This window comes from Chrysochloris asiatica, unplaced genomic scaffold (assembly GCF_000296735.1).
Source record: "Chrysochloris asiatica unplaced genomic scaffold, ChrAsi1.0 scaffold00027, whole genome shotgun sequence".
Lineage (NCBI taxonomy): Eukaryota > Metazoa > Chordata > Mammalia > Afrosoricida > Chrysochloridae > Chrysochloris > Chrysochloris asiatica.
The window spans coordinates 19,950,184-19,977,142 of record NW_006408545.1 but is presented as its reverse complement, the minus strand read 5'-3'; the positions used below and the strand labels follow the sequence as shown (position 1 = coordinate 19,977,142).

At 39.9% G+C, this 26,959-nt stretch overlaps 1 protein-coding gene across 1 annotated transcript in view; it reads left to right on the top strand.

The window, feature by feature from the left end:
- The window catches only part of LACE1 (lactation elevated 1), a 309,080-nt gene that overhangs the window by 39,201 nt on the left and 242,920 nt on the right, over positions 1–26,959 (top strand). Inside the window, exons 2-3 of the mRNA XM_006839948.1 lie at positions 4,442–4,665; positions 24,424–24,475. Of these exons, the coding sequence (XP_006840011.1) occupies positions 4,442–4,665; positions 24,424–24,475 (276 nt within the window). The remainder of the gene's footprint in view (positions 1–4,441; positions 4,666–24,423; positions 24,476–26,959) is intronic.

Below are 26,959 nucleotides of genomic sequence, written 5' to 3'. Positions count from 1 at the left end.
TTGGATCTTGGTTGCAAACAAAGAATGCCAGAAAGATGTTTACTTGTGCTTTACAATCTGTGCAAAGGCATTTGACTGTGTGGGTCATAGAAAACTATGGATACCATTGTGATGGGAATTACAGAGCATTTAATTGTGCTCATGAGGAATCTGTTCATAGACCAAGAGGCAGTAACTAGAACAGAACAAGTGGATAGTGAATGGTTTAAAATCAGAAATGTGTGCACCAGGGTTGTATCCTCTCATCATACTTACTCAATCTGTGTGCTGAGCAAATTATTCCAGAAACAGATTATGTAAAGAAGAACATGGCATCAGGATTGGAGGAAGAGTAATTAACAACATCTGATATGCAGATGATACATCCTTGCTTGTGGGAAATGAAGAAGACTTAAACTATTTAGTGATGAAGATCAGAGACTACAGCCTTCAGTATGGCTTACACCTCAGTTTTAAAAAGCAAATAAAAATTCTTGCAACTGGACCAACAAATAACATCATGGTAAACGGTGAAAAACTGAAGTTGTCAAAGACTTCATTTTGCTTAGCTACTCAAGGAATCAAATCAAATGACTTATTGCATTAGGCAAATCTGCTGCAAAAGACCTCTTTAAAATAGTCAAGAACAAAAGGTGTCAATCAGTCTGAGGACTAAGTACGCCTGGCTCAAGCCATGATATTTTCAATTACTTCATATACATGTGAAAGTTGGACAGTGAATAAGAAAAACTGTAGTAGAAATGATGCATTTGAATTGTGGTGTTGGTGAAGAATATTGTAAGTACCATGGACTGCCAAAAGAACAAAGAAATCTATCTTGAAAGAAGTACAGCCAGACTATTCCTTAGGAGCAAGGATGGTGAGACTTCATCTCTCATTCTTTGAACATGTTGTCAGAAAGGATCACTCCCTGGAAAAGGACATCATGCTTGATCAAGTACAGCGTTTATGAAAAATAAGAGGACACCCAAGGAGATGGACTGACAGAGTGGCAGCAACAATAGACTCAAACATAATAGCAGTTGTGAGGATTGCACAGGACCAAGCAGTGTTTCGCTGTGTTGTGCATAGGATCACAATGAGTCAGAACCCACTGGACAGCACCTAACAACAATTTTTCAGAGTTAGATTACTAGGTTTTTCTTTCTAGTCCATCTCAATCTGGAAGATTCACTGATATCCATCGTTCATAGGTGACTCTGCTGGTATTTGAAATATCTTGTGGCCTAGTTGGCAGCACAGTAACATGCAAGCCACCATAGTAGGGCAAACTGACAGACAGGTAGTAGGTTTGAGGCTCCTATATGAATATTTAGATGTTTTCCTGTGCTTTATTGACTATGCAAAGGCCTTCAGTTGTGTGGATCATGACAAGCTATGGACAACATTGTGAAGTATGAGTATTCTAGAACAATTAATTGTGTTCATGAGAAACCTGACACTAAGAGGCAGTGAATAGAACAAGGGAACACCGAATGGTTTCAAATTAGGAAAGGTGTGCGATAGACAGGATTGTGTTCTTTCACTATACTTATTCAACCTGTATGCTGAGTGAATAATCCGAGAAGCTGGGTTCTATGAAGAAAAATGTGGTATCAGTATTGGAGGAAGACTCATAAACAGCTTGCAATATTCAGGTGATACAACCTTGCTTGCTTAAAGTGAAAAGGACTGAAAATACTTACTGATGAAGACCAAAAACCACAGCCTTCGGTATGGATTGCATCTCAATGTAAAGAAAACAAAAATCCTCACTGCTGGACCAATAAACAACATCCACATAAATGGAGAAAAGATTGAAGCGGTCAAAGGCTTCATTTTTCTCGGATCAACCATCAACACACAAGGAAGTAATAGCCAAGAAATCAAATGACGTATTGCATTAGGCAAATCTGCTGCACAAGACCTTTTTTAAAGTGTTGAAGAGCAAACATGTCAGCTTGAGGACTAAGGTACGCTTGACCCAAGCCACGGTATTTTCAATAACCTCATATGTATTCGAAAGCTGGACAGTGAATAAGGAAGACCATAATGAGTTATGGTTGGAGGAGAATATTGAAAGTGCCATGGGCTGCCAAAAGAACCAATAGATCTATGTTGGAAGAAGTGCAACCAGAGTGCTCCTTGGAGGCTAGGATGGCCCAACTTCGTCTCTCATACTTTGGAGATATTATCAGGAGGGACCAGTCGCTGGAGAAGGATATCATGTTTGGTAAGGTGAAGGGTCAGAGAAAAAGAGGAAGACTCTCAGCGAGATGGATTGGGAAAGTGGCAGCATCAGTGGTCTCAAGCATGGCAACAATAGTAAGGTTAGCCCAGAACCAGGCAATGTTTCATTCTGATGTACATAGGGTTGCTATGAGTCAGTACTAACTCATAGTGATCCTGTGAAGGGTTTTGGAGGCCTCAGGTCTTTGCTGAAGCAGAAAGCCTCATCTTTCTCCCATAGAATGGCTAGTGGGCTGAACTATGAACCTTGTGGGTTGCAGGCAAGTGCTTATTGTATGGAGCCATTGCACTCCCCATGTGAATATGGTTGTTGCTGTTATTAAGTGCCCAGAGTCAGTTCTGACTCATAGCAACCCTGTATAGAGTTTCTTAGAAGCAACTGGTGAGTTTGAACTGCTGACCTTTCAATTCAGACCGATCTTGCGGTCTAGTGCATTATCCTGCAGTGCCACACTAGGGCTCCATGAATATGAATATTAGCTGGATACAATTGATGCTTCTGTAACAAAAAGACCCCAAAACATGCAGTTTTAAAAGCAGAATGGAAGTTTATTGTTCTTTTACATCAAAATCCAGGTAGACACTGCAGAGCTGGTCTGGCAGCTCAATGTTGCTGGGAAACCGGACTCCTTCTAACTTGTTGCTCTGCTTTGCTCAGCATTTTGTGGGTATCTCATTGCCCAGTTGCTTTTCCAGGTGCTGTCACCACACTTGCCTTCTAGTCTGAGGGAGGGGAGGAAAAAGCAGAGGGGAGGATGCACCTTCTCTTTAAGTATATAGACCAGGACTATGTACATAGGAGCTCTGGTAGCATAGTTGTTACAAATAGGGCTGCGAACCGCAAGGTCAGCAGTTTGAAACTACCAGTCGTTCTGTGGAGAAAGATGAGGCGTTCTGCTCCCGTAAAGATTTACAGCCTCGGAAACCCTGTACAGGGTTGCTGTGAGTCGGAACCGACTCCACGGCACACAGCCACCACCACCATGTACATATCTACTCACATCTCATTAGTTAAAACCTGATTGCTCCATATGGTAAGCACTGGGCTGCAAACCACAAGTTCTGTGGTTCAAGTCTGGCAGCAGTTGCATGGGAGAAAGATGAGACTTTCTGCTCCCACAAAGATTTAAAACCCTTGAAAACCCTATACAGGGTTGCGATGAGTTGGAACCGACTCGAAGGCAATTAACAACAACAGCAATATGTGACCATACCTAGCTGCAAAAGAGACCAGAAAATACAATATTTACCTGGACAGTCATGTGCTCAGCTAAAGTTACTGTTCTGAAAGGGAGAATAGATATTGCCAGACAGCCCTGCCCTATCCTGAACATTGGGATATTTCATGATTTTTAACCCCTCTCGGGAAAAATATGGGACTAATGTTGTGACTGTTCATTGTCCTCCTAGTAAGTCATTTTCTTATTATTGCCACAAACAAAGTGTGGTATTCAGTGAAATATATGAAATACTCTCAAAGTATCTTTGAGATATATTTGTCTAAGAAATGTGTCAGATTGCTGCTGTAATTAATTTTTGCTTCTTAAACATACTTGCTTGTTGAACCTGCCCCAGATGGTGAAGGGATTATGAGTGGAAGTCAGTACAACCAATCATTTCTGACCCAGGAAAGTCTGTAAAAAGAACCAGAACACTATCCATCTTTCAGACAGATGCCGTGTTATGTCCTCACTCTGTGTTCAGCCCTCAAAATGTTATGGAAAAGGGAAGAAATCTTTTCAACAAAGAACTGGCATCGGTGTAATAACAATTCGAGGTTTTGTTAATTTAGATAGAAAGTAAAGGAGCAGTTAGAAAGTCCTATGTGCCTAATTTCTACGGCTCTGCCTCAGTGCCTAGGCCCTCCTCAAAGAAAGACACCAACCCTGCCATTGGGCAGGATCTGATAAACTCAGGATGGAATGATTGCAATGTAGAGACTCTAGAGCCCACCGGACTTTCTAGGAGAGAGATTCCAATGATAAATGATTGGTTTGGGGTTTATAGCATCCCATTAAAGTGAAACAATTATAAATCAATTTACTGTGCAAAATGTGTTTTGTGTTATTATTTTGACAAAAATGATATACAAAAACTGCTCAGATATAATTGGTGAAAGTTTTAATGTGACCATTAATAAACATATGTAGAGTACTGTGTGATATCTTCTTTATGGAAGTCTAAAATTTTACATATGTCCTTTTGTTTACAGCCTATACAGTTCAGACACCCGACAGCGTGCCCCTGACTACGGCAACAGAGGCTTACTCAAAAGCATTGGCTGCTTGCCACGGACCTCTGGACCACTATGACTTTCTGATCAAAGCTCATGAGCTAAAGGACGATGAAAATCAAAGAAGGGTCATGCAGTGTTTGCAGAAATTACATGAGGACCTCAAAGGATACAGTATAGAGGCAGAGGGTCTTTTTTCAAAGGTGAGGTTTGTGTAATATTACAGATTAAACAGTTAAAAACATAAGCATTGTATTAAATGGATTAAACACAATAGGGTACTATCATGAAACAGCTTGAAATGTTCCCACCTGTTTTTTAAAACAAGCTCTGATGTAACTCCAATCCTGACCGCTTGATATGCCATAGCTTTTATTTACCTTCACTGATTCAAACCACTTTATATGCTGGTATTAAAGAACATTGAAAGCATCTATGTAATTCAAAGCATTTCTCATTCCTTTTGGTACTGTGGTCTAATGCGCTGGACTGCATAGTTTATTTGAACTGCAGTCACTCCTTGGAAACCCTATATAGGGTGGCTATGGGTCTAAACCAACTCAAAGGCACTTAACAATAGCTCAGGCATAGCCTAGGGATCAGCAGTAGGAAAGAGGAAGTGATTTGCTCTTCAGTTTTTCTTCTTGTCCTCTGCTAGAGTCACAGTGAGGGGGATGAACAATTTGAGTGACATAGCTGTTGGACCCTTTGGTGCAGCAGATAATCTTTGTTGAGGGACACGGTGGGTTCTGCAAGACCACCCTTGTGGACTTCAGCATTGTACCCTTCCCTGACTGACCTCTTATGATGGAGCATTGCACATCGTCTCATGCTGCTGGGACATCCTTTCCCTTACACCTTTTATGATATCTATTTAGGTCAAGGAGTCCTGGTGTGGCGCTGTGGGTTAAATGCGCTGCACTGAAAAGTTGGTTTGAACTGCAATGTCAGCAGTTCAAGCTCACACTAGCTGCTCTTTGGAAACCCTATACAGGGTCGCTATGGGTCAGAACTGACTCAATGGCACTTAACAACAACAAATTTAGGTCGAAGAAAGGATAACATCTTTCTCTAACTCCTACTGCATGAACAGCTTCACTCAGCCTTCTGGGCTCAGACTTCTGCAAATAAGAAGTAGGCATCAGTCTCTGGCATTGTCCTGTGAGCCTCATATGTCAAGTTATGCCTTGGACACTTACTTCTCTGTTGTTGAAGGAAGGTGTTGATCTTGTTTGAACTCTGCTGCTGGTCATCTCTGCCCCCTTTTCAATTTTCATGTGCTTGCCCTCTGCCTCCATTTGTATTTCTCTGGATTGCTTGTTTAACCTCTTTTATTATTGAAAAGAGATTGACTCAAGACACACCCTACACTATGACTACCTCATTAACATAACAAAGACAGCCCACTCCCAAAGGGGATTATAGCTTCAGGAATGTTGTTTATTATGCCTTCTAGTTGGTTCCACTCATAGCAACTCTGTTTGAGGTTTCTGAGAACAGCTGGTGGAGATCCAGTCCAGTTCTTACCCTATACCACCACACCAGGACTCAACGTCAGACATACAGGTTAGGATTTAAAACATATTTTTGGGAGACACAGTTCAACCCAAAACAATCCATCCTTTGAACCCCCCCACCCCAAATTCATGTCCTTGCCACATGCAAAACATATTCACCTCATCACATTGTCCCATAAATCCCAAATTTCATCTTCTGAATCATCAAAATCAAATATGGGTTTGTTGTAGTTAGGTGCCATCGAGTTGGTACCGACTCATAGCGACCTTATGCACAGCAGAACGAAACACTGCCAGGTCCTGGGCCAACCTCACTACTGTGGCCACGCTTGAGTCTATTGATGCTGCCACTTGGCCAATCCACCTCGTTGGGGCTCTTCCTCTTTTTCTCTGACCCTCCACCTTACCAAACATGATATCCTTCTCCAGCGACTGGTCCTTCCTGACAATATCTCCAAAGTATGAAAGACGATGTTTGGACATCCTGGCCTCCAAGGAGCACTCTGGCTGCACTTCTTCCAAAATGGATCTATTGGTTCTTTTGGCAGCCCATGGCACTTTCAATATTTTCCTCCAACACCATAACTCAAAAACATCAATTCTTCTATGGTCTTCCTTACTCACTGCCCAGCTTTCACATGCATATGAGGTTATTGAAAATATCATGACTTGGGTCAGGATTTACAACCAGTAGTTTTAGGGGGAACAATTTAATCCAGAACATTGGTTAAAAGGGAAGGGAAATTTGGGTTGTTAGGTTTTCCAGTGGGAGAAAAACTTTATTTGTAGCGTTCTTAATTCTGGTATATATGATTTATGGTTTTAAGGGCATTGAATTTTTTTTTTCTTGTTAATATATATATTTTTAAGTTTTTTATTGTGAGGTTTACATGGAAAAAATATCAGTTTTGCATTCATCCTATCGTATTTCATTTCATTGCAATGATTACAATCCCCTCATGCAACATCAAATAACCAAAGGGTACACCCCACAGATCCGCCGGGTGTCAGCACACAGCCCCTCTCCCTCCCTGAGTTCAGTGTCCCCAGCTGCTCCATCTGTCCACATCATCGTCTTTGTCTCCATTCCTGGCGTCTCTACCTCTCTGGGTAGGGTCCCTATCTCTGCTCTTCTCACCTGATGGTCCCAGGGACCTCCGCTCCTGGGCTGCAAAATTAATCTCTTCCCTTCTTTTGTCAAAAAACATCTACCTCTATATTTCCTACCCTCACAGTCAGTTCTGATGGCAATTATTCACTGTTGTACTACAAGATTCTTATCCACTTTCCTTTTGCCAGTCCGGTCCTAACAAATTGGAAATCATTCAGTGGAGATTCTACCCCCACTCCCCCATCTGGAACTAGGCTCCCTCTTGAAAGCTTGTAATCCAGTCACTTCTTGCCTTTATGTTGTCGTTGTGAGCTTGAGCTGCCGACCTTGCAGTTCAAACGGCTTTGCAGTCTGGCGCATTAACCCACAGTGCCACACCAGAACTCCATTCTTGCCTTTATAGGCACCCCCATTTTGGGTAGCCAATGTCTAAGTTGCCCTTCCCTGTCAATCCTATGTACTGAGGGGGTGGGAGTGATCCTCACTGTGAAGATTTGTACCCTTTTTTGAGCTACTACATCCGTAAGTATAGGTAAAGTTCGTCAAATTGTAGCAGGTTACTCCCCCCCTCCCTTTCTTCTTATAGTCGAATTCTGATCATCCAGCCATCAAAGCCAGGTCAAGTGGGTGCTATCTGCAAATATGGGTGTTCTTGTATATCTCCCCTCACTTCCTATCAGCTGGACAATTCACTCTATGTTCTAGTACTCTGTTGGCATGTCACTGCCTCTGGGCTCAGGAGTCCCCGGGTCTTGCCTAACTGCTGGCCATCCAAGTCTTCACCTAGGTCACAGGGGTCTATTGAATGTGGTTTGACTTAGCTCACAACTTCATTGCTGGTTTTTCCCCCTCTTCCCCTTATTGGTGGTCAACGTGGTCACCAGCCAGACCACCTGCCTGCTTGTATTCCCCTTGAGTCTCAGTCTTGGAAGGGAGTTTGCTCTGAGGGGTCCCGATCACTTGCCTTGATGACTCCCAGGTGAACAACTTACTTGTTCTTGTAGTAAGCAATCCGACTGCCGTTATTGTTTCAGATTTTTCCTGCCAGTCTTTTTTTCATGAAGTATCGTCTATTCTTCTGGCCGCTCTGGGCTGTTCTGCTCGTCCTTTCTGGTGGAAATATCCTACCTCAGATGATTCTGGATGGGGTTCTGGATTCCACCTATGGTCTTATGCAATGTAAAGGCTCCACAGGAAGTTTACTGGACAACTTCTAGCCCCCTTTAGGGTATTACACTCAGTTGTAGACTGAAGACAGACTGACAAGTTTTCTGTAGTGATGTTTCTGGCTATTCCTGTCTTCCTCCAACCGTTTACAATGGTTGCTGCTGTTGCTGTTAAGTGCCATCGAGTCGGTTCCGACCCATAGTGATCCTGTACAGGGTTTCCGAGGCTGTAAATCTTTACGGGAGCAGAAAGCCTCATCTTTCTCCTGTGGAGCGGCTGGTAGTTTCGAACTACTGACTTTAAGGCTCACAGCCCGATTCGTAACCACTACGCTACCAAGATTCAAAAGACAGCCACGCATCTTAACATTATTCCCCTGTTTTACTCACACCATGAAGGGCATTGAATTTTGTTTTTAATATTGATACTTAAATATTCATTGTGGTAGACTCACGTTTTTTCCTCTTACACTCATAAGAAACTTTCTACATAAGTCTAAGCTATAATATTAAAATGTACCTTAATCACAAAATGTCAGATTTAATAATCAATGAAAAGAAGTGGCAAAACAGTAGGCTGCTATCACTTACCTATGTGACAATATTTTCTCTAGTAGAAAGAGTTATGGCCAGATGACCAGGGTATATGAGCAACAAACTATGAAGAATAAACATTTATGAACACTTTACTTTTGTTATCGAATAACAACCAGGTTAATCTGACACATTTAATGTATGCATAATTGTTATTGTGCTGTGAGATAATTAGGCATAAATGGTAAGTATTTCATGTAAATCACTATAATTAGAATTATTTTTACACAGCCAAATCAAGCATTTCTAGAGTCAGGGAGGGGGAGAATTAAATAGACTATGGAGCTCCTCTGAAAACCTCCATTTCCATTAATCAGGGCTCTGAGGGCAGCCATGGGTTTTCAACTCTTGGGAGGAGACAACATTGCCCAAGAAACCTGAAAATTGGGAGGCCACAAAACTCCTTTCCTGTTTCTCTTTCCCTAATAAGAGATTGTTGTTTCCAACTTCCTTCTATAGCCTACCTACCATCTTTTATTTGGACCCACCTTCCCTCTCCCACAATGCCAAGAATTGATGTAATTCAATGTAGATTGAAAAGAATGGTTATGTGTGGTGTTTTCCTCATCCGGCCTTCTGGCTCCTGGAGGCTGTGAGCAGGGTATCCGGAATGCCTGGGCTCCAGCGGTGCAGGCTGTCTAGTTGTCTGGATCCCTTCAGTTATTTATCTATAATTCTTCAGAGACATCTAGGTAGTTTGCTGTTTTATTCTCAGTTCTTCATTTTCCTCCAGCTAAGGCAGTGACCACATGGTCTGGCCATTCCTCTACTTGGAACTGATAAGGTTGCTGAGTCTGAATTGATTCTCTGTCCCCAGGAACAGCAGCAAAGTACCTTGAGTGGAGTGATCTGGACAGAACTTGCCTTATCACTGGAACTTTATCCGTTAGAAAATCTGAAATACCACAGAGTACAAAATGGACAGTGTTTATGATTAGAGTTTTATTTAAGAGCAGAAATATTTCAAAATAAATGTTCCTGTTTCTAACTTTTACGAAAGCTGAAGCAAAAGCATAGTGTCTTAACCCAAGGTAGGTATTATCTAAAGGGATGTGAGACTAGAGTCAGAAAGCTTGTTTTCTGAGAAATACGAAATGCCAGACTCATTTACTCTCTGAAATATGAGGAACAGAGTGTAGTGGGCCTGATTCAGATTACAGAATAGCTCCTCAGTGTATTAACTTACATCTTAAATTTCGTCATGGTTCTAAAAGATGAAGTTATGCCATCAATATTGATAAATATTTTTAAAAAATCAAGTCCCTTAAAATGCATTTAAAGACGAGAGGTGTAATCATAGTTTATACTGTTCAATGTTGGAGTGTTATGTGTCATTATAAACCAAAATTGACTACTTTGATTATGGCAGCAGAATTATGTAGGCTATTAAAAGGCAACAATACTGTGAGCAGTCTTTGAGAATCCACTCTAAATACAAGGATTTATTTTATTTGTCCTAATTTAGTCCTAAGGTGCTCTGGTAGCATAGTGGTTACGAGTTGGGCTGCTAAATCATAACCACTAAGCTACCAGAGTTCCTTAGGACTAAATTAGGACAAGGTCAGCAGTTTGAAACTATTAGCTGTTCCATGGGAGAAAGATGAGGCTTTCTCTTTTACAGCCTTGGAAAGATTTATAGCCTCAGAAACCCTATATATTGGGTTGCTATGAGCTGGAACCGACTCCACGGCATACCACCACCACCATCAATTTAGTCCTGGTGTGGTGCTGTGGGATAAAGCATTGGACTGCAAGGTTGGTTTGAACCACAGGTTGGTGGTTCAAATTCACCAGCTGCTCCTTGGAAATGCTGTTCAGGGTCACTATGAGTTGGAACTATCAACGGCACTTAACAATGACAACAGCACTTTTGTTCTCATCTGTATTATATGGGTGTTTCACGTGAGTGTTAAATTATGACTTTTATAAAGACATTTTATGAATCAAGCTGCTATTGAATTACTCGTGGCAGGCATAAAATCCACAAAATTTACATGGGGCAAAATTATTTATTTATTTAAGTTTACATGTATTAACTGCTAACTCCTGAGAAGAACCAATATTACATTATTTAAAATAGCTTTTTAAGCATTTTTTTTAAACCTATGCCAATTAAAGGTGAAATAAAGTTACTTTCATATTTGTGTTAGAATTAAAAGAAACTAAAATGAAATACTGCCCATGGCATGTGAAAATGTTTTGCCATTTCAAAGATATATAGTTTCTGAATGTAATAGTTTTAGCATTACATAAACAGTTTCAGTATTGTTCTTAAAATAATGGACTGTTAATCAAATGTGAAATGCAATACAGAAAGTATAATAAAATGTGCTTAAATCAACTTTATTTACAAAGAACTTCTGAAGATTATTTATAAAGCTTTCATTTGGATAAAGCATATTAGTTAAATAACAGCTGTTTTCTAAACGAAAATGGAGAATTCTTCAAAATTAATTTTGAAAAGGGACAAAAAGTTTCAAATTTCTTGCTCAGGTTCTAGATGTTTAGTAGTATGTTTGTGTGAAGATGGATTCAACCTTAAAAGTAATTCTCTACTATTTTCAGGATGTGGGGGTGGTAAGGAAAATTCAGAACATAGGAGGAAATCAGGAAAACCTCTTAGTGAAAAAAAGGAAGATTTCCCACAAGATGGATTGACACAGTGGCTGTAACAATGGGCTCATATCCAAATAAAAGATGGTAGGATATAGAAGTAGGACTGGTCCCTCCCGTAACATGACCAAAGTACATCAGATGAAGTCTCACCATCCTCACTTCTAAAGAATGTTTTGGATCAATTTCTTCCAAGACAGATGTGTTCATTCTTCTGGCAGTGTATGGTATACTTAATATTCTTCACCAACACTATAATTCAAGGAGATAGATTCTTTGGTCTTCCTTATTCATTGTCTAGCTTTCACACGCATATGAGATGAATGAAAATACAATGGCTTGGTTCAGGCACACCTAAGTTTTCAAAATGGCATCTTTGCTTTTTAACACTTTAAAGAGATCTTTGGCAGCAGATTTATCCAATGCAGTATGTCATTTGAAGGATAAGTATATGTGTTCTAGGAAGTCATGTTCTCTTTTAATAGTATTCCATCTTTCATCAAGAATTAGGCATTCTCCTTCAGTTTGTTTCTTGAGTTGAATAGTAAGCTGATTTCACTTAATATGGTTGATTTTTAGCTGTGTGAAAATTTCTAATCCAAAACAGGAAAACGATTAAAAAAAAATTTTTTTTTTTTGAGCTACTGTCACCCAGGCCATCATCTTCCACTGAAATGTGTACATAGCAGGACCTGAACTTCTGGTTCAGGCCACAGTCTTCAGCCCTGGAAGCACAGCCCTGATGTAAGAACACCACCGAGCTGCCTTCGGTTGCCTTTGTCTCTTGGAAGCACAAAAAAGCTCAGTATTTCTCCCAGAACCACATCCCTACCTGACTATTGGTAGTGAAGCAGATGGGGCAGGGGCTAAAGAGGAGGGATTCCGTAAACCCACAGGCAGGAAGTAGGCTAACTGTTGTTGCAGGGAGGGATTGTAATCCTTGAGATGAAACAAAGCATATGATTTGTTGAATGTAAAACTGATGATCTTGTTTGTTAACCTTCACTCAATTCACAACAAAAAGTTATACAGAAATAAAAGAAACACCTTGCTTATGTTATTGTTCCCTCTTCTTCTCATTTAAAGTTTCGTTTTGTAACCCGGAATTCATATCCTGAAAGAACCACATCAACACCTGTCTTCTCTGAGCACCCCTTCCCAATAGAAAATTCAGTTCTCCAATTTATCTTTCAAAATATATCTCCCCGTACATTCCCTCCCTATCATCTTCTGCTACTTCTTCCAATCAGGCCAACATTATCTCTTTCTTAGCGTTGTCCTTGTTTCCAGGTTCCCCACATTCAAATGATCTCCATCCTATATAAGAACACATACATTGGATCATGCTGTTCTCTTGCTTAAGGTTTTTCTGTGCCCCCAGAGTACTCTGGGGTTACATAGAGTACATATATTAGCAGGTTTTTATTAAATACAAATATATTAGCTAGCTATACAAGATCCTTTAAAGTCTGGTCCCTGACTTTTGCCAACCTCTGTCATTTTTCCCTGCTGCAATAAAAGTGTCAACCATAATGTGCTACTTGAAGATCCTTGGGCTTGACTACAACTTTCTCTTGCCTTTGGGTCTTTGCTAAGACTACCTGTAACCTTTCATTATGACCTTTCCCACATTGCCCACTGGGTGACCACAGGCTCTAATAAATACCGTGTCTTTGGTTTCTGGGTCTTCTGAGTCTATAGAACCAGGCTTACTGTCTGCCACAAAATAGGTGCTCAGTGTTCAAGCCATGCTTGGGGAATAGATGAAAAATGAAGGCTTCATTGAAGTTTCACAAAAAATAATTCTCTGCTGAGGCAATTCTTGGGGGTGGCTGTGAACCTGTCTATCTATCTGTGTGAAAGTATGGGGGTCTCTGTGAGCCCCTGTCTCTATATGTCTCTCTGTGAATGTGTGTGACTTCTCATTCCCTCCTTATCATTAACTACCAATTCTTACCTAACCCAGAGGGTTCTGAAAGAACAGTTTAGTTCCTCAAATTCAGAACTTCAACAGGGTTCAGACTGAGAGGTAGTTCCACTTCTTTATTTTGGTGGACTCTAGATTGGTTTGAGAATTATACTTATGTTCTGGACATTGCTGAATTAGTGGTAGACTAGGGCAGACCAACGGAGTCCTGGTTTGGCGTTGTAGGATAAACACTGGACTGCTAACAGCAAGGTTGGCAGTTCATACTCACCAGTTGTGCCTAAGAAAGCCTATGCAGGGCTGCTATGAGTCAGAACTGACTTGATGGCACTTAACAACAACAACAGGGAAGGCCAAAGGAGCCCTGGTGGCAAGTGCTTGGCCACTAACCAAAAGGTCAGAAATTCAAATCTACCTCTTTGGGAGAAAGATGTGACACTCTTTCTCTCTAAAGGTTTATAACCTTAGGAATCCTATGAGGCAGTTCTAGTTTATTCTGTCCTATCGAGCCACTGTTGATTCGATGGCAATAGGTTTTGGTTTTGGTTTAGGGTAGACCCAACTTACCATGGCTTCTCCAGAGTTAGACTGGAATAAAAATGTCAGTTAAGAATACATGAACTTGGAGGAATTTGCTGGACAAATTGCTTCATGCCCTTCAGCTGCCAGTGGCACAGATCTACTACCACCAGTAGCTGTCAAGTGGATTCTGACTCATAGTGGTCCCATGTGAGTCAGAGTAGAAATGTGCTCTATAGGGTAGTAGATTGCCAGGCCTTTCTTCTGAGGTGCTTCTGAGTGTACTCCCACCTCCAACCTTTCTATTAGCAACTGGGGATTAACAATTTAAACAGTTCAGGGACTCTGTGGCATATATAAACTCACTGCCTTCAAGGTGACTCAGACTCATCCGAACTGGGTTTCTGAGCCTGTAAACTTTACAGGAGCAAACAGCAGCATCTTTGCCCTGAGGGGCAGTTGCTTAGCAGCTCACCATTTAACTCACTATACTACCAAGGTTCCTTGTGGCACATACTGTTGTTGTTGTTTTAAGTATTGTGGAGTCAGTTCCAACTCCTAGTGACCCTGGCACAGGGTTTCTGAGGCTGTAAATCTTCACAGGAGCAGAAAACCTCATCTTTCTTCTGCGGAATGGCTGGTAGTTTTGAACAGCCAACCTTGAGGTTAGTAGCCCGATTCATAACCACTATGCTATCAGAGCTCCTTGTAGCACATATTGTTGTGTGCCATGGAGTCAGTTCCGACTCATAGTGACCCTGTACAGGTTTCCGAGGCTGTAAATCTTTACAGGAGCAGAAAGCTTCATCTTTCTCCTACAGAACAGCTGGTAGTTTCGAACTGCTGACTTTGCGGTTCACAGCCCAATTCGTAACCACTACGCTACCAGAGCTCCTTTGTAGCATATATAGGCAGTTAAAAATGTTTATTGCTTGAATATATGAGGCATTGAAAAGTTACTAGCATCTTCAAATTCTCTTACAATCAGAAATTCAGCTGCTCCTTAAACTTGTAGAGGTCTGAGTACTCCCCCCCCCCTCTTTTTTTCTGAGTACTCCCTTTACTAGTTAGATACTTAAACAGGTTTAATTATACTAATAAACTGAACAAACTGGAGTAGTCTAGGTTGCATTTGAGTTATAGTATTAGAGGAGAATATTGAAAGTATCATGGGCTGCCAAAAGAAGAAACAGATCTGTGTTGGAAGTAGTGCAGCCAGAGTGTTCCTTGGAGGCCAGGATGCCCAAACTTCATCTTTCATACTTCGGACATATTGTCAGGAGGGACCAGTCACTGGAGAAGGATATCATGTTTGGTAAAGTGGAGGGTCAGAGAAAAAGAGGAAGACCCCCAGAAAGATGGATTGGCAAAGTGGCAGCATTGATAGGCTCAAGCTTGGCAACAATTGTGAGGTTGGCTCAGAACCGGGCAGTGTTTCGTTCTGTTGTACATAGGGTCACTATGAATTGGTACCGACTCGATGGCACCTAACAACAACAACAAGAAGGTTGCAGAGTTCTTTTCAAAATCAGACAAAGTTATTTAAGAACAGATTTTCACTTAAAGAGGATTTGTGGGTGCTGACTACCTGCTTCTGCAAAGATTTACAGCCTCAGAAATCCCATACCAGGTTGCTGTGAGTCATAACTGAATTGATACTTAACAATAGCAACAACAACAACATATAGTTCAGCTTTTTAGTTTTTAAAGATCCTTTTAGAAACCTGAAGTGATCTACTTTTATCAAAAATTTGTCTATGTTGAGAATGATATAATGACATAATGTGAGTTTTTAAAAGATGTAATTAAACTCAGCAATCCAGCTGGAATCATTGTCTCTCTGTCATTTTGGGAGATAATAATGGAATGGCTCTAGGAGTAGGGAGAAACAAGAAAAGTAATACTCCTGCATTTTAAATAAAAACAACACTTAAAAAAATTAACACCACCACCCCTATTATCTAATTGTGTTAATGGAAATTTCTCTGGGGTGCTATGGTTGGTGTGTGTTGTGGAGTCAGTTCCAACTCATAGAGATCCTATGTAGGGTTTCCAAGAGTAGCTGGTGGGTTTGAACTGCTGACCATGTGGTTAGCAGTCCAGTGCTTCTCCTACAGCACCACAGGTGGATAATAATCCAGGACAGAAGACATGATATTCGAATTGACAACTTTTATGAGAATCATTTTTGATCATTTTTTTAATGCTATAATTTCAATATCATAGGGAACAAAATATAAATTTTAGAATCATATAAATGTGTTTGGGATGATGGATGACATATACTTTTTTCCTTCTTTTAACATATACTTTTAGTTTGCAGCAGTTAAAATAAGGAACAGTTTTGGCAACAGTTTTGAAAGCTATTGTGCAAATATTTTTGTGAAAGTTCTTGATAGTCTTGGTATGTGTTAGAAATTTTAGATTTAATCCAAAAGTAAAGGTCATGAGCAATGAGTTACTCTATCAAATTTTGTTTTATTTTCAAATTTTTATTTTGAAAGCCTTCAATAATATGCTTAGCTCAACTGATGGTTAATACCTTTATCACACCAAATGTAACATTGATTTAATAATATTACCTAATTAATAGAGTTGCCAGATTTAGCAAGTACAATAAAAATATAAGATGGTGGTGATTGGTGGTTGAGTGCCACCAAGTTGATTCTGACTCATAGGGACCCTGTGTAGAGTTTCCAAGGCTGTAAATCTTTACGGGAGCAGAAAGCCTCATCTTTTTCCGAGGAGTGGCTGGTAGATTTGAGCTACTGACCTCACGGTTAACAACCCAGTTTATAATCTTCTACACTACAAGGAATCCTTAAAATATATAGAATATTCAGTTAAGTTTGAATTCAGATAAACAATGAATGGGGTTACCTAACATTTTTTTCAATGTTTAAGTCATTTATATTTGTTTTTTAATGAACTGCCAATTGATATTCTTTGCATTTTTAATTAGATTATTAATTTTTTATTATTGATTTAAAAGATATATTGTGTATAAAGGAAATAAGTTTTGACTATGATAAATATTATAAAATCTTTGAACTTTATTTTTTACCCTTTTAAGAATTTTTTATTAGCCAAATTTTTTATTTAGTTTTTAAAAAACTTTTTTTTGTGAATTGAGTGAAGATTTACAGAGCAGATCATCAGTTTTACATTCAACAAATCCTATGCTTTTACATGATTATACTTCATTGTTGTTGTCAGGTGCCATCGAGTCGGAACCAACTCATAGCGACCCCATGCACAGCAGAACGAAACAATGTCCGATCCTGGGCCAACCTCACTACCGCAGCCATACTTGACATCATCAATGATGCCACCTGGCTGATCCATCTCGTTGGGGGTCTTCCTCTCCTTCTCTGACCCTCCATCTTACCCAGCATGACATTCTTCTTTAGCGACTGTTCCCTCCTGACAACATGTCCAAAGTATGAGAGACGGAGTTTAGCCATCTTGGCCTCCCAGGACCACTCTGGCTGCACCTCTTCCAAAACAGATCTATTGGTTCTTTTGGCAGTCCATGGCACTTTTAGTATTTTCCTCCACCACCACAATTCAAAGGCATCAATTCTTTATTCACTGTCCAGGTTTCGCATCCATATGCGGTTATTGAAAATACCATGGCTTGGGTCAGGGGCACCTTAGTCCTCAGCTGACATCTTTGCTCTTCAACACTTTAAAAAGTTCCATGTACTTCATTGTTGTTGTTTAGTGCCGTCCAGTCGGTTCCGACCCATAGCGACCCTGTACAGGGTTTCCGAGGCTGTAAATCTTTACGGGAGCAGAATGCCTCATCTTTCTCCCGCGGAGCGGCTGGTAGTTTTGAACTGTTGGCCTTAAGGTTCGCAGCCCGATTCGTAACCACTACGCTACCAGAGCTCCTTATGGTTGTAATGCCCTCCATGTATCAACAAGTAACATCATTTACCTTTATTCATTTTAACTATTGCATTCTTCTCTGTGTCTACCACTACCGTCATCTTTCCTCTGCTAACCCCCCTCTTGTTGTATATTGCCTGCCCTGTCACCCATATTAACATATGTCTACCCTCTAACCCAGGGATAATTTCCCCCGTAATCCTCATAGGTTGTTTCTTTAATCAATAAAGTTTTTTTTAACTTTTTATAACATTAGTCTCATAGAATGCTTGTCCTGTTGTGATTGGTTAATTTCACTCTGCATAATGTCTTTCAGATTCAACCATGTTGTGAGGTATTTCTCAGATTCATCATTATTCTTCAGTGTTTTGTAGTATTCCATTTTGTGTATGTACCAAAGTCTGTTTAACCATTCTTCTGTTCATGGGCATTTAGGCTGTTTCCACCTTTTTTTTTATAAGTCTCTTGTAGACAGCATATTGAAGTATCCTGTTTTCTTATCCATTCTGCTGTTTATGTCTCTTGACTGGTGCATTTAATCCATTTACATTCAGTGTGATTATCAATAGGTATGAATTGATGTAATTTTTCTGGGGTTTTTATTTGTGTGTGTGTGTGTGTGGTGCTGCCGGATTCTTTGTTCCACAGAATTTTCTATACTGAGCTCATTTTGTGGATTTTCTTTTTATTTTCATTTCTGCTTTGTTAATATTTACTAAATTTTCCTGATATTTCTCTTTTTTTATTTTGATGTGCATGTGTATTATTTTTCTTTGCGGTTACCTTGTAATTTATTAATTCCCCCCCCCCCCCTGTTTAAAACAGTATGTCTTATCTTGAAATCTACTTAACTTCTTTGCCATTTAGAAGTTGTAGGTCTATACTATTTCCTCTTTTTGCTTGGTAGTTGACTTCACTATACATTGACATTGACATTTCTGGTTCCCTATTTTCGGTTTTGCAGGTTTGTTTGACTTTAAATACTTCTCTATCTGGATTGAGTTCTGGGTGGTGTTGTCTTGTATGGTAATCTCAGTTGCCTGCTATTATAGGTTCTCAGTCCAAATAACACCTTTTACTTTTTTTAAATAAAGTTGGTCTGGTTATTACAGATTCCCTTCATTTCTGTTTATCAGGAAATGGTCTAATTTCACTGTCATACTTGAGGGGCAGCTGTGCTGGGTGTATGATTCTTGTTTGGCAACATTTTTCTGTCAAGTTTTATATATGCCATCCCATTACCTTCTTGTCTGCATGGTTTCTGCTGAGAAATTAGAGATTAGTCTTATTGGTTCTGTTTTGTAGGTAACGTTTCTTTTTTCCCTAGTTGCTCTCAGGATTCTTTCCTTGTTTTTGGTTTAGGAAAGTTTGATTTTGATATGTCTTTGTGACTTTCTTGTGAGATCTATCCTGTTTGGCGTTCGTTCAGCTTCTTGTATGCTTATCTTCTCAGCTTTCATGTTAGAAAAGGTTTCTTCCTACAACTCTTTGATAATTGTCTCTGTGCTTATCTCTTCCTGTTCTGGAATTCTGATCACCTGTAAACTGTTCCTTTTTATGGTGGCCCACATAACTCTGACTTTCTTCAGATTGTTTTCATTCTTTTTTTTTTTTTATTCTTCTTCTAGCAAACTAGCATTGAGAAATTTATCTTAAAGCTCACTAATATGGGCTTCCATTGCTTCACATCTATTCCTTTGCCCTTTCAATGTATCGTCCATTTTTGAGATCTTAGTATTAATCTTTAAGGAGCTCTGGTAGTGTAGTGGTTACGAATTGGGCTACGAACCATAAGGTCAGCAGTTCGAAACAACCAGCTGTTCCGCGGGAGAAAGATGAGGCGTTCTGCCCCGTAAAGATGTAAGGCCTCAGAAACCCTGTACAGGGTAACTATGAGTCAGAACTGACTCCATGGCACACAGCCACCAGTATTAATCTTTAGGATTTCTAATAGCAGGTTTTGTATTGTTTCAAAATTTGCATTTATTTTACCTGTTTGTTCTTGTAGTATTTTTCTGAAGTTTTTATTGTGTTCTCCTTGCTTTCCTTGATCTTTCTATCGATCCTTTGAAGGTACATAATTATCATTCTTTTGAATTCTATTTCAGTTAGTTCATTACTTTGTTTGTTTTCTCTTGTTTCTTCCTATGAACTATAATTGTCTGTTGTCTGCAGGGAGTTTTGGGGTTGTCGTATTAGAAAAAACTAACAGTGCAGTTGTTGGACCCATAGGGGGGAAATCTCTGGAGGGGTACTGCAATTCAAGGAGCTCATGAGGTGATTGTGAAAAGGATGTGGAAACAGAATCCCTGGTCCTAAATGGAGTTTTTGTTGGCCTTAGTGTTATCTGTGTTCAGGACACTCAATCCAGAAGCAATTTGAGGGGGCTCTTGATGGAGCTAGCCTCAGTGTCTGTGAGAACCACAGAGAAGCTGGTGACAGGATGGTTAAATACTAGTCTGGTGGCTCTGCAGGTTTTGTAGGTATGGATCTGAGTTCACCTGGATCTAGCCACCAAAGTGACACACCAAGGTGGCTCAGCCAGCTCCCACGTCACATTGACATGGCTTTGAACCACCTGAATTCAAACTTCCAGAGAGCAGGATCTGTGCTGGAGGTAGATGAGGGTGAGAGCTGGCCACACTTCTGGTCACTAGAGGAGTGTTGGGCAAAAGAAGAAATCTTACCTTTTCCATAGTCCAGGTGAATCTGCTCTGCTAGGCCTTCCTTCACGGCCAAAGCTTGTCACAAGATGGTGGACTCCATCTGACCAGGAGTTTACCAGTCAGTCTCCCTCTTTTGCTGTCTCTGCTTGGCCTCTCCTCCCAGCAAGTACTTATCCACCTCTCTAACCTTTCTTCTGAAGTTCACGGTGTCAGAATTTTCATCTGTGTCTGTTTTATTTTGTTTCTTGTGTCTTAGTTTAAAAGGGTCCATGTAGTGTGTCTTCCTAGTCTGCCATCTTGCTAGAAGTCTGTCAAAATTTTTTATTTTATTGTTTTTAATGTACTCATTTTTTTTTCCTGGTGGCTTCTGGGTTTATATATTCCTTGGAAAGAATTTCCTCACTTCAGTACCATAAAAATAAATTTACAGAAAACATTTTAAAGAATGTTGATGAAAGAGAAACCTAATTTGAAAGGCTCTGGTTCCTGAGGAGGGTGGTATGAGATCTAGAAATTGGTATAAGAGTGGATAGGAAAAAGAACTATCTTCTTTTGTCTTAGAAGGAAGAGAGGCAGGAAGGCTGTAGACATGAGTGAAATTACAGATTCTCTGTGGGATAAAGCTGAGGGTTTCTGTTCCCAAAAAGATTTAAAGCCTCAGAAACCCTATACAAGGTCACTATGAGTCAGAATCAACTCAATGGCACTTAACAACAATAACAACATGGAAGTTGAGGGAGGTCCTAATGCCGTATGTTTTCTTGCTGTGAAGAAAAGACATCATCTGCTGAAAATGATGGGAGAATTGTAGTTCAGCTTGGAGGGAGCGGAGAATATCCCATAGAATTGCTGAAGCGATTGGGAGAGTGAGCTAACTAGGAAACAGAATTGTTGGCGATATCCATGGCCTCATGAGAAGTCCACTCTGCAGAGTTATGAGACATTTTCCCAACAATCTTCAGCCATCTGGCTGAGCACAAAAGGAAGGTAGATATCTTCATATGTGATTTAAAAAGTTATCCTTCCATCATTCATGTCTAATATCATTATGTTATGGTTGGGGAATGTTGATTCTTGGAATTTATTATACTTGCCTTTATGGCTTAACACTCGGATTATATTTGAATTGTTTTATGTGTTACTTTTTAAAACTAATATTTTATTGTGTTTACACAGAAGGTTAGGTTTTCATGCAACAATATCTGCACAAGTCACTCAGTGACATTGATTACATTCTTCACAATGTGTGAACATTCTCATTTCCGTTTCAGTTGTCCCATTTCCATTCATCTAGTTTCCTTGTCCCCTTACAGTCTCATCTTTATTTTAATTGGTCTCATGTAGGTGATTTTTTTAAAAAGCACAGGACTCATGGGTTTTATTCATTATTTTTTTAGAGCCAACTTGTTATTTAAGCTGAAAGGTGACCCCTGAAGTTAGTTTGAGCTCAAGGTTTGAGAGTATCTCAGGGCTATAGTCTCAGCGAGTCCTCCAATCTCTACCAGTCCTGTAGGTTTTTCTTGTTTTGTTTTAGTTTTAAAGGAATTTGAGGTTCAGTGCCACATTTTCCTTCCATTCTATTTTAGCGTCCATCTATTTTAGTCATGATTAGATTGGCCAGTTAGTGATAGCTGGGCACCATTTAGTTCTCATCTCTAGATAGAGTAAGCTGTGAGACTGTGTTCTTGAATGTATTCTTGATTGTTGACTATAAAGTTTATGTAGATGTAATAAGTTCAATTGCTTGAGCTTATTAATTGTGTTGTTCAGGTCTTTGAGAGGGGTGTGTCCAAGCATGTGAAATTTCTATTTTATGGTCTACAAATTTGGGTGGTAATAAGTATCAATAAGCACATAAAGTTTGCAGTCTCCAGTGTGAGCAAGTGGGCCTTGTGATTAGGTTTGTAGAAGAGGGCCGTGCCTGGCAACTCCCCTGTGCTGTGACCTACACCCAATAGATAAGAGAATAGTGGGTCAGAGAGTTGACATGCCTTATCCAGCGTTACATAGCTAATATATAGATAGCTGCCTTTGAGTCAGCTCTGACTCATGGAGAAGAACTAGTAGCTAATAAATACCACATCTTTTTATTCTAATTCCTATATTCCCGCTTTATCCATTATACTTAGCTTGCTCATTGGAGATAGATGAGAAGTCATCACTACCTGTCAAAGCCATCCTTAAGTTTATCATCTGCAGTGTCATTAGATCCTCATCAAAAACACACTAGACAAAGTGCCATCAACCTATTTTACAAGTTACGTAAGCTAGAAAAAGATAAAATAATTTAGGACAGATCTTATAGCTAGCTGGTCAGTAGAGAAACTGATTCAAATTCAGGCTTTCAGGTCTGAGTCGAGTGTTATGGTGTGAGTTTCAGATGTATAGGACTGCAGGTAGGGAAATACTTTCCCCTCAAATTCCATTCAAGTCTTTTCCCACTGTTACTTGTGTTCTATAGTCCCACTACTTCCACCCTCCGAAATCTGTAGTACCTTCTCTGTTCTGCAGTTTCACAGTGTTGTACGTTGGTGTGGCTCTTATTTCTTTCATTCTGCTAGGCACTTGTTCAGCCCTCCCAATCTAGAAATCAAGTCCTTCAGTTCTGAAAAAAGTCTTTACAATATTTCTTAGATAACTTTCTCCTCTCTCTGTTTCTGAAGTTTCTTTCTGTCAGATCCTAGACCTCCTGAATGAATCCTTTGATTTTCTTATATTTTCCATCCCTTATTGTTACTATTTATTTGTTAAACTTAAAAAAAAACATTTTCTCAAATCTGTCTTCTAATCCTTTTCCTGGAATTTTATTTCTGCTACACTTTATTTTCAATTTCAAAGTGCTCTCTTTTGTTCTTGATGTTCCTTTCTTAAAAATAGCATTTTGTTCTTGCTTTATGGTTGTAATAGCTTCTCTTATTTTTCTCCGCATATTAATTACATTGATTACAGTTTTATTTTTGAAGTTTCCTTTTGCTGTCTACATAGTGCATTCCCTCCAAGTTTTTTCTCCCCTTATATTTGTTCTAGTCTTCTACTTTCATCTTGAAAGTTTTCTTCATATGTCTATTCATTATTGGCTTTCCATTCATGTTTGTGGTCTTTTAAGGTGCTAAAAGATGATTGAAAGATCTGCCTTAAGATGTTTGTTGATTGGTGTGCTTCACTGTAAAATGATTGGGTAGAAACTTTAGTATTTGGGAGAGGCCCATACTTTAGTGTCTTTGGACCTTCTCTTTGGAGACCATTTCGTTTCTCCAGAGAGTCTTTTAATCTCTTGATTGTTGGGAATGAGCTAGGTTGGGCTACTGTACTAGGCTACTGTACTGTAGTGCTCATTTTGGGCTAGCCTAGTTGGGAAAGAGGGGAAGGATTACATGGTTAGTAAGTGGTACAGGGAGTTCCTGAGTGGTGCAAATGGTTAACACACTTGGTTGCTAACCAAAAGGTTGGAGGTTTGAATCCACTCAGAGGTGATTTGGAAGAAAAACCTACTTCAGAAAACCTTATGGAGCACAGTGCTCTTCTGACATGCATGGAGTCACTGTGAATCTGAGTTGATTCGATGGCATCTGGTTAAATGGTTGTTGTTGTTAAGTGTGATTGAGTTGGTTTCGAGGAGTGGCTGGTGAGCTTGAACCGCCAACCTTGTGGTTTAAATCAACTTTGCAGTCCAGCGCATTAACCCACAGAGCTACACCAGTCCTCCTGGTTAAATGGTGCAGGGATGTCAATTCAAGTAGTATGACTTCAGAGCCCTTGCTCATGGTCTTTATGCTTATCACCTTCTTCACAATCTTTCACTTAAAGTTTTTTCTTTTGAATTGTTACTTATTAAGTACAGTAGCCCATCCTAGTCCTTTTATATTGTATTATAGCACAGTAAAGATCACTGTATATGATTATATTTAATTACTCCATATTAGCAATTTATCATTTACAGCTTTTCTTAATTTACAGCTTTTCTCAAGGAGGAAACCTCCACGGGGCCTGTATGTTTATGGAGATGTTGGTAAGTTTGTTAAAACACACTTTGAGTGGCCCAAACAGAAGGCTTCCCAGCTTTCTCTCAGTGGTATAATATCCATTTCTGCCCCTCAGTCCAGTACTGCCAAGTGGATAGGATGAGGGAGGGCCAAGTGTGTGTGTGGGGGGGAGTGGGTGGGTAGTAGATGGGAGTTGGTGGGAGAAAGGGGAGAGGATGGCAGAGCTGTGTTTTACTTCTAAGATGTGGCTGCAGTTAAAGGCAGGGTTAGTTAGCATGATTGCAAACACTGTTGTATACAGTACGCTGACCTCAGAGAAGGAAATCATGGGTTATTAGATAAGTCAGAATCTTATTCCTCAGTACTATTTGACTAAGCTTAATACTTTCTAAAAAATAAACTGTTCTTGTTTATTTTTAATTTCTACTACTATTTTCATTCATAATATGAACATTTATCCTCAATTTAGTTATTATCTTAAATTTAGTTATTAGTTGTTGTTAAGCGCTATCGAGTAGGTTTTGACATACAGTGACCCTGTAAAGGGTTTCCAAGAAGCAGATGGTGAGCTTGAACTACCAACCTTTTGACTCAAACCAACCTTGTGGTCTAGTGCTTTATGCCACAGCACCACACCAGGACTATTAGTAGAGACTTTTAACTCCTAAGTGCTAACATTTTCTTTGTTTCCCAATTATACAGATTGGATATAGATGCTTGTATTTTGTTGGAAAACTTCTGAACTGTTACTTTTCTAGATTCTTCTAACTTGTTAATGTCCAACTTCTCTTCCCTCATCCCTGTTTGTCTGCTTTCTGGGTTCCATTTCTTTCAAACAGATTCCTTTTCTCCTAGTCCTAAGCCTCTCTGCTCATCCACGTTCACTGACATTGTGAAGGTGGTTTTCACTTTTCTTGGTGTTGTTGTTGTTGTAATGTGCCGTGGAGTCAGTTCCAACTCATAGCCACCCTGTACAGGGTTTCCAAGGCTGTAAATCTTTACGGGAGCAGAAAGCCTCATCTTTCTCCCAAGGAACAGCTGGTAGTTTCGAACTGCTGACCCTAGGGTTCTCAGCCTGATTCGTAACCACTACGCTACTATTTGGCAGACATATCTTTTATTGGCATACTTAAACTCACATTTATATGTAAGAGATCAGTTTTGTTGAGACTAATAAACAAGCTCTAGGATCTCCTATGGCGGTGGCTCTGACTCAGTGACCCTGCATGGGGTTTCTGACCCTGCATAGGATTTCACAAAAGTGAATGATAGAGATTGTCACTTAAATTTCTTCATGTTCTTGAAATGTCTGTTTTTTGTCTTTTTTTGATTGGGTTTTTTCTCTTTTTGTTGTTAAGTTATAGGTGCCCTTTTTGTATTCCACATATTAAACTCTTATCAGATGCAGGGTTTTAACAAACACCACACCAAAAAGCCATTGCCACTGAGTCACAATGACCCTATTTCTCTGACCTATAGTGATCCTGTATAGGGTTTCCGAGGAGCAGCTGGTGAGCTTGAACCGCCAATCTTGTAGTTCAGACGGCTTTGCAGTCTAGCGCATTAACCCATGGTGCCACACCAGGACTCTATAATTGTCCTATTTGTTGTTGTTAAGTGCCGTCAAGTCGATTCTGACCCATAGCAAGCCTGTATAGGAGCAACTGGTGAGCTTGAACCATCGATCTTGAAGTTCAAACGACTTTGCAGTCTGATGCATTAGCTCACAGTGCTACACCGGGACTCCATAGGACAGAGTGAAACAGCCTTGAACATTTCCCAAGACTTGTAGGTGTGGCACTGTAGGATATGCACTAGAACTCAAGGTCACTTTAAGCTACTAGGTCAACAGTTCAAATTCATCAACCACTCCTTGGAAACTCGATACAGGATCGCTGTTGAGTTGGAACTGGCTCGAAGGTACTTAACAATAGCAACAACAACGGCAATCTTTACAGAAACAAACTGCTAAATCTTTCTCTCGTGGAACTACTGGTAGGTTCAAACTGCTAATCTTTCAGTTAGCAACCCACATTTCAAGCACTGTGCCATCAGAATGCCTCCAGGTTTTTATTTTTATTTTTATGTTTTTATTGTGAATTGAGTGAAAGTTTATAGGGCAGATCATCAGTTTTACATTCAACAAATCAGACAACTTTTTTCGTCGCAATGATTACAATCCCCTCCATGTACCATCAATTAACAGCATTTCTCTTGATTCACTTTAGCTCTTTTTTTGTAACAACACTCAGGCATTTATGATAATTTACACCACCAAAGGGCACATTCTGCAAGTCTGCCTCCTGGTCACTATCTCTTAGTCCCTCTTTTCCCATGAATCTAGAGTCCTCAGCCACTCCCCTCTCCATATTCCCATCTCTGCCTCCATCTCTGGATAAGGGCCTGCATTCCGCTTGTGCTCTTCTCCCTTGATGGTCCTAGGGGCCTTTGTTTCTGGACTATAAGATTAACTGCTCCCCCATTTTTGTTATAAAACTTCTACCTTTACA